At 49.3% G+C, this 8,534-nt stretch overlaps 1 protein-coding gene across 1 annotated transcript; it reads right to left on the bottom strand.

Annotated features, from left to right (window-relative positions):
* Nucleotides 1–336: 336 nt before the first annotated feature.
* On the bottom strand, nt 337–6,590 carry bmp16 (bone morphogenetic protein 16). The gene is made up of 3 exons (XM_076994354.1): nt 6,048–6,590; nt 1,946–2,277; nt 337–1,546 (listed from the first exon to the last, which is right to left on the bottom strand). Exons 2-3 carry the CDS (start codon nt 2,268–2,270, stop codon nt 609–611), a joined length of 1,263 nt encoding a protein of 420 aa, XP_076850469.1. The 5' UTR covers nt 2,271–2,277; nt 6,048–6,590; the 3' UTR covers nt 337–608.
* Between the last annotated feature and the right edge of the window lie 1,944 nt (nt 6,591–8,534).

The raw sequence follows: 8,534 nt of genomic DNA, 5'->3' as shown, positions 1-8,534 counted from the left end.
AGTCACCATAAATAATAACACTTCTACACTCAAACAATAGCATAATAGTTGCTCAGACGAAGTGTCAGGGTTTCCTGTGGTTAGCCACCTTGGATTTCCATATTTGTACATCTTTTTACATTATTTGTGTTGAGAAGAATAGCACTCTACTCTTAGAATGCATTAGCCCAACATGTTGCTTATTTTACGTCCAGCATAGTACAGGCTAGCAAAAGCTTGATGTCTCTGTCATGGCGTCACGTTGTTGACGTCGAGAAAGGGTGCGAAAGGGGGCAGGGAAAACACACTGATACTGACACAATTGCTGCACACATGACGGGGGTGGGGGGAGGGATGTGGGTGTGTGGGTGGTATTTTGCAGGGCGTGAGACTCGCTAGGGAGAGTATTAGCGACTACGCAAAGACACGACATACAGACACGTACAGCTTCACACGTTGACAGGAGGTCGGCGCTGGGCTCCAAAGGATTTCCTTCACGAGATTTGAACATGTTTTTCTTTCTTTCTTTCTTTCTTTCTTTCTTTCTTTCTGTCTCTCTGTCTTCCTCTCTCTTAGATCTCCCCTCCACCACCATCCAGCACCCCTGGTTATGGCTCCGTTCCCCCTCGCTACCGGCAGCCGCAGCCCTCCACCACCATGTCCTGGTAGTTCTTCAGGACCACGTGCTCATCCTGGTCCAGGTAGAGGAGGGCGATGGGGCTGAGGGCCGTGGGCACGCAGCAGGCACGGGGCACCGTCGCCCCGTTCACAGAGTTCAGCAGCGTCTGCACCATGGCGTGGCTCGTCGAGTTCATGTGGTCGGCCAGCGGGAAACGGCACTCGCCCAGGCAGAAGAAGGCGTCGTAGCCCGTCGGCGCCACGATCCACTTGTTCCACCCGACATCCTGGAAGTCCACGTAGAGCGGGTGGCGGCGGCAGCGGGCACGGGCGAGACGCTTCAGCTTGGCCGCTCGCCTGCCCCCGTTGCGTTTCACCCGCCTCTCCGCCCACCTGCTGCGCTGGCCGGCCTCTGACCCCTGACCTCGGCCATTTCTTGCCCCGTTCCCCGCCCTCCTGCTCCAGGGGGTCCTCCTTCCGAGCGGTAGGAGCGGTTCGCTGCGCCCATCGTGGCTGTAAGTGACCAGCAGGGGTCGCTGCCGTGTCCAGCTGTGCTCGTCCTGACCCACGGACCTGCGCACTCTCAAATGATCTTCTGCATCTACTTCCTCCAGGCTGCTGTTATCTGGGTTCACTTCCAAGATGAAGGACACACTCCCGGACCAATCAGACAGCTTCTGAAACACTTCTCCCTCCAGGGGGAAGGCCTCCCAGGACTCGCCAGACTGAGGCTCTCTGGTCAGCTGTTTTGAATGGAGCAATTTGGGTTGGGAGTCAGTGTTGCTACCAGGCAGATAGATGCTGACAGTACGAGGCACCGAACCCCCTCCGCCACACAGGACACGCAGCTCTGCTGAGACCACGTTCTCGTAGGACGGGATGGAGGACAGGTTGAATGCCATGTGTACCCTGCCCTTCTTTTCGTCAGAGGGAGGGACATCTGAAGACACTGTGACAGACAGAGAAGGAGGACAGAAGACGCCAGAGAAAGAAAGAAAAGTTTAATTTGACAGTGTTGCAGCGTTTAGTTCATGTTCTTGGTACTTGGTCACATTACATGTTGATTAAAAAAACATTCTATCTGATTGGCCCAGGTAATGGCATAATGGTGTAACTAAATCATAATTACATGTCACTTTCCAGGAGTGCTTTTAAAATCTACCCCAAGATCTCTTCACTAAAGCCAAGTCTGCAACAACAAACGGTGCGTTTAACAGCTTTTTCATTGTACACGTTGGCAGCAGAGGAGGTTAAAGTCAATTCCACACATTAATGCACTGCACGTAGAGTGAGCTACATTGCCGTGGAGACCAAACCAATCACACATCGAATGCCTAACAGCTTGTACCTGCGTGGTGGAAGGAGCGGGCGGTGTTGGCCCCTTGGGCATGCTGGGTAGGGAAGGTGAAGCCTGGATCATCTATGAGATGGTACTGCTGGGTGTGGAAGCGATAGAGGTCCAGGAGATACTGGGGCACCACGGCTCCTGGACGGGGGTCGGGATGAGACTGGAGGCCCAGGCGGCTAAGCAGGAGGTTCTGAATGGTCTGGGCCAGACTGGGCTCCAGCGCGGGGCCCAAGTTCCCATCAGAACCACTGGAACCCTCCTGGTGAGCTGACAAGGCTTGAGGTAGCAGCAGGGTCATCAGAACCAGAAGGCTAGCGGGGAACATTGTGGCTCTGGAGAGAGTGAGACAGGTTGTGTCTGATTTAAAATGGATTTTATTCAGTAACAAGAAATTTGGTTGGTGTTCACACTTTTTCTTCTCTCTGTGGTGTAGGACTGTACATAACAAATCAAGCGCCCTTTAATTAATTTTTTAATCACCTGCTTTGAGAAGAGATGTGGTAAAATATGAGTTAAAATTGTTTGATTCCTCATTTATTCAACATTCTCTCTCACGATCTTCTATATGAACTATTTCAATAGATTTACTGCTATATTTGTCTTGCAAGTTAAACACAGCCAGAAAGCAGCATTATGGGGTTTCTATTGTAAACTGAACGGCATTTGTTGTAAATGACAGTAACTACAGAAACAGCACTGGGGGGGAATGATTAGTACAGAAGGAGGATATGCCCGTACTGGATGATTTATAGCTTTACGTGTGTCCTGTTAGACCAATTCATTACACTCATGTCTCTCCTGTTGATTTAACTGACAAATGAGAGTAACCTGTAACGTCAATGGTCTACGCAGTGGACTGTGTAGCGTAAGATTCTGGTGGAAGATTTAAATGGTGTAGTTTTACATTTAAGGCTATCATGTAAACATTCTGAGAAACACTTAAAGAGTCTTTTCTCAGACAGAATTTCAGCCACTCTACCTGCTATGCTGATCTTCTTGCTGATTGGACTGCACTGTGGCATGGTGTTAGATGCAGAATAAAGTTACTTTTGAAACATCGTTCACTCTCAAATATAGACTCAAATTTATGCCACAGGTGTGTACCATCCAGTATTTTAGGGTGTGAAGCAAAAGCTTGTTCAAATGTTCCAGCTTCGATATTTAAATCTCTAACACAGTCACACTTGATTTGAACTGGTTACAGAGAACAGGTCCCAGTTGGCCCCGTAACCAGTATAATAGGTTGTGTGCTCTTTATCTGTCACTTCTCAATGAACTGTGAAACATGACAAGATGGCAGTAGGGACGTGGGTCACCATAGTGCTGGTGTCTGGGTGGGGGCAGATCTGAGACCCCAGGGCAGTGTAGGGTAAGAGAATTTCTACTGCAGTCTCTCTCTCTATCTCCCTCCTGGAAGCTCATCGCCAAGACTAAACTGGCTACTGTAACTGTAGTTGAAACTTTAGCTATGGCTGTAGCTGTAGTTGTAGCTGTAGCTGTATCTGTAGCTGTAGTTGTGGTTATAGCTGTAATTTCCTTTATCCCCGATGACCCTTTTGTGTGTTTGTTTTCGGCAAGTGTCAGGGTGTCTGGGCTGTGATTGGGTTCTCGGATTGGTACCATTTTGCCGCTTCCTCTTGGGAGGGGGCAGTAATCAGGGGCAGGTTGTGGAAGGGTTATTAGATTCCAGGCTGACCCTGAAGCAGACGGCAGGAAAACCCCAGCAGACACTGAGAGGCAGGCTCGTGCCATTGCTACGGTGATGTGACCTTATGACCTTCAAGTTGGAACATGGAATATGAAAAATTTGCTATTTACTCCCTCTCCCTCTCTCTCTCTCTCTCTCTCTCTCTCTCTCCTTCTTTTCTCTCTCTCTCTCATTCTTTCTCTCTCTCCTTCTCTCTCTCTCCCCCTCTACTCTTTGTTTCCTCTCTCTCTTTCTCTATCTCTGTTTGTCTTTTACCTTATCTTTCTCCTTCCTGTTGGCCATTTTCCTTTGACTAGAATGGATATATCATTGTTCAAAAGGGCACTCTTGCTAGTGACACACACACACACACACACACACACACACACACACACACACACACACACACACACACATTTGTTGTATCCTGGCTTTTGTGTGGATTAGGTCAGTACTTTGTAATCGCCAAGGGCTCAGGTGTGTGCCTGTGCTTCAGGTGAATGTGTGTGTGTGTGTGTGTGTGTGTGTGTGTGTGTGAGAGAGAGAGAGAGATGCAGGGTTCTGGACTATAGGGACTGCAAGCTTTTCTATGTTCTGTGCTGATTTATCCTCTGCCACTGTCTTCATGTTACACTTGGTCCCTGGGTTCCTCGTACTTCCTGTTGTTCTTCCCCTCTTTCTTTCCTTCGACCACTTCTCTCTCACTCCCTCTCTCCCTCCCTCTATCCTCTCTCACTCCCTCTCTCACTCCCTCTCTCCTCTCTCACTCCCTCTCTCCATCTCTCTAACACCCCTTATCAGTCTCTCTCTCACTTCGTCACTCCCTCTCTCTTACTCCCTCTCCTCTCCTTCACTCACTTTCTCTCTGACTCCCTCTCTCTCTCTCTCACTCACTCTCTCTCCGACTCCCTCTCTCTCTCTCTCACTCCCTTTCCTTTCATTCTCTCCATTCTCTCACTTTCTTTTAAAATAACACATGCTAAAACTGCAGAAAAGTCCTTGTGAAAAATGCATCATTGTGTACAACACATATACACACAGTTCCTACAGTTTACTACAGTTCTCATATGTGTGGGCATAGAAGAACTTGCAGATGGAGGAGCAGACAGAGGGAAGCCTGTGTCTAGCCCTGTGCATTAAGCAGATGAAATCTTTAGGCAAATACACCCGGGAGCCTTGAGGGTGGTTGTATTGGAGTGTATTAACACACTGCTGTAATTTAGAGCAGCTGGAACGATTAGGAGCTAATGATACAGACCTGCCTGCCTCCTGTATGTCACACAGCATTGAGAAAATTCAAAACCTCTGACCACTCTATAAAAATGTTTCACACACACACACACGCACACACGCACACACACACACACACACACACACACACACACACACACACACACAGATTCAAACACAGCCAGACAAGTACAACACCCTTACTCAGACCAGAGAGACAGAGACAGAGACAGAGACAGAGAGAGAGAGAGAGAGAGAGAGAGAGAGAGAGAGAGAGAGAGAGAGAGAGAGAGAGAGAGAGAGAGGTATGTGCCAAGGTTCAGCTCAGAGTAGACTAAAAAGATCCCTAAGGATGAGTGGAGTAGACGAGACTAGACATTGGCTCACAGGAACATGTGCTCAGCATGATTGGAGCTCTCACAGCCAGACAGACCAATCAGTGCTCAGTTGATCCTGTAATAAAGCACTGTCATATATATCACTAGAGTATTCAGGAAGGTTTACCTTTTTTAAAATATGCCTTCACAGTTGCACAAAAAAAACATTACGCCAAGCTTGTAGCTTTAGCATAATTTTACAATATTATTTTTATCAAAGACACATGCCGTGACATACCCTGTGACTACCACACATGTGGCCTTGATGTTTGCAAGCAGTGGGAAAACTCCCTGGGACTCTGTGTGCCTTCCTACATGTGCAATGATCTCTTTTCCAGTGTGTTTATTTCTTTTCCCAGTGTCCCATTGTGCCAGGCACAACTCTTAAACATTCACCTTTGCCCTTTGACAGGCAGCCGGAGAGCGAGGCAGCCGTGTGCCGTGTGTCACCCATGCCCACTCCCCAACCACCGCCCGACTCCCCTGGTTGGCAGGGGCGTTGTGTTCACGTGCGGGACGTGAGCCTTGTGCCGGGCACAGTCCATGAGCAGCACACGCGGGGTTTTCAGCACGGACGCAACGGGCCATCAGGATGGCCATGGAAACGGCAGGAAACGGAGCGGAGGTGTAACGTGATGCAGAATAAACATGCCATACCGACAGCCTCCGAGTCTGATGAAAGAGGGGCTGTCAGAATGAGTGTATGATGTATGATCAGTGTTTTTACATATGGACTTAGACCACAAACGGTGCCAAGAGTGAGAGTTGTGTGTGTGTGTGTGTGTGTGTGTGTGTATGAGGTACTCACGTCCAGGTGAGGTGAGAGGTGTGCAGAGTCCATGGTTTGTCAGTTAGCTCCAGTGTTACAGACCCTCGTCTTCCCGCGCTCTCCTGAGAACCTGGTTCCCTCTCTCTCTCTCTCTCTCTCTCTCTCTCTCTTTCCCTTCCTCAGTCAGCGCGTGTGTGAGAGGTTGCCGGCAGCCTAACCCTCCACTCCATGCTGGGTTGCAGGGAGATGAGGACGTGGTCAACCAGGGTCCTCACACTCTCATCCTGCTCTCCTATTCAGAGCTCCGACTCCCTGTGGCCCACGAGAGCCCGCTCCTCCCTCACCTCCTCCCCGCTCCAAGCCTGACTCCAAGAGAACGGCAGAAGAAGCACCCCAGGAAGACCGGAGGAGAGGAAGAGAGGTAGAACACTGGAGGAGATGAAGAACTGTAGAAGTTTGAAGTTTGTCGCTCACCGGCAAAATTCCCTTCAGTCCGTCAGACTTTGTAACTGCTTCTCTGCTTTCCACTCTATTGAGCTCTCCTTCTCTTTCACTCTCCTCCCCTTTTTCCTCTCTCTCTCTCTCTCTCTCTCTATCTTCCTCACTCTCTCCAGCTGGTAAACTCAGTTAAACTCTAATTGACTTTCCTGTCCATTTGGATCCTCCCTGATAGTGATGTCACTAAGAAAGTCCCCCTCCCCTTCATACTTGAACACATAAACACCCACATGAGTGTGTGCAAATGCATGCGTGCACACACACACACACACACACATACACACACACACACACACACACACACACACACACACACACACACACACACACACACACATACAGATACAGATAAGGTCAGGGCTGCGTTGGACACACATTAGATTTGCCTTTTGCTACTTTACACTTTGGTCTCAGTGTTACTATTGTCGGAAACAGGAAAAAACAGGAGAGATAATGCGGCACACATGATGGGCATGACCATGGGATATTTTCCCTCTGAATGTTTGTTCTGGATAGACTGGCGGCGAACAGAGAGAGCTAACAAGGGGACGAGATTAATTCACTGTCAGTGGAGCGACCAAAGAGTCCGAGAATGGAGCATCCATCACCACGGGGTGAGAAGAGGAGAAGAGGGGCCTGCAGAGAGGGAGGGAGGGAGAGAGGGAGAGAGAGAGAGACAGAGTTGAAGAGAGATGGAGAGAGAAAGACAGAGAGAAGAAGAGAGAGAGGGAGAAAGAGAGACAGAGGGACAGAGAGAGGGACAGAGAGGGAGAGAGAGAAAAAGAAGGATTGAGATGGAGAGAGAGAGAGGGACAGACAGAGAGAGAGGGGGGGAGAGAGAGGAAGAGAGATTGAGAGAGAGAATGAGAGAGATGAGAGAAAGTGTGATTAAACAGAGATAAAGACACAGACAGAGAAAAGGAGAGAGAGAGTCAGTTAGACAGGGAGGGGCTGAGAGACATAGAGAAAGAGATGAGAGAGAAAGGGTGATTAAACAGAGAGAGAGAAAGACAGAGAGAAAAGGAGAGAGGGAGGGAGGAGAATAAGGTGCATTTGTCCTTCCTGTAAGGTGAAGCGAATTGGTATGCATCTGACAGGGCAATGAGAAAATGTCTCGAACCTCGGAAGTGTCGTCTCACTGATTGGATTGAGTCCCCTGAATCACCCCCCCCCCCCCCCCCCTCCCCATCTGCTTTAACACAGACAATACAGACCGACCCCAAATTCCCTCATTTCACTCACATCAGGATGAGTGTGCGGGACGATTGTAGGATAATTGCAGACCACGACAGCACAAGGGTCCCGTCATTCACTGGACCAAAGGCACATAGCTCGATACAAACAAATAAACAGACACACACACACAAACAAACAAAAGAACAAACACACACACACACACACACACACACACACACACACACACACACACACACACACACACACACACACACACACACACACACACACAAAATCATTAACAAGTCTTCTGAGACAAACATGCATTCTCAACATGCATTCTAAACATAAAAATCCCTCTCCTCAGCTGAAGGGCTGTTGCAGTGAGCCGATGAGCTTCAGCGGGTGTCAGGCATCGAGGGCCCTAAGGGAGAGAGAAGGCCCTCAAGCCTATGGAACTGTGGAGAGGTTCTCGGTTTGCTCCGCTGACTTTCTGACTCTGCTGGGATCGGCCCTCTCTTTCACTCTCTTTGTCTCTTCTTCTTCTTCTTGGATTTCCCCCCATTTTGTTCCCCCCCAGTCAGTCATTTCCAGTTCCTGCCTGCGGTCTAGCTCTTCCAGGTCACATTTTAGCGAGCGACCTGGGAGGATGCAGACCAGTGCGGGCTTCCTCTGTGCCCCGCTCGGCCAATCGTCGTGTCTTCTCCACTCCAACCACCCACGCGGTGGCGTATGACAGCTGAATGCACCCCAAGCAATTGTGCACATGTGCACTAGTAAACCACCAGGCTAAGCTAGCGTAGCGCTGAGCCACTGCTAAGCCCACCGGAGCTGTTCCCCACTCACCTGTGA

This window comes from Brachyhypopomus gauderio, chromosome 2 (genome assembly GCF_052324685.1).
Source record: "Brachyhypopomus gauderio isolate BG-103 chromosome 2, BGAUD_0.2, whole genome shotgun sequence".
Taxonomy (NCBI): Eukaryota; Metazoa; Chordata; class Actinopteri; order Gymnotiformes; family Hypopomidae; genus Brachyhypopomus; species Brachyhypopomus gauderio.
Note: the sequence above shows the minus strand (reverse complement) of the source record. Positions and strands in the feature narration are given on the sequence as shown.

Excerpts from the sequence above, each read along its gene's own strand:
- bmp16 (XM_076994354.1), bottom strand. The coding sequence starts at position 2,270 with ATGTTCCCCGCTAGCCTTCTGGTTCTGATGACCCTGCTGCTACCTCAA. Across the intron at positions 1,547-1,945 it reads CCGCTCCTTCCACCACGCAG|TGTCTTCAGATGTCCCTCCC; the intron begins GTACAAGCTGTT and ends TGTCTGTCACAG.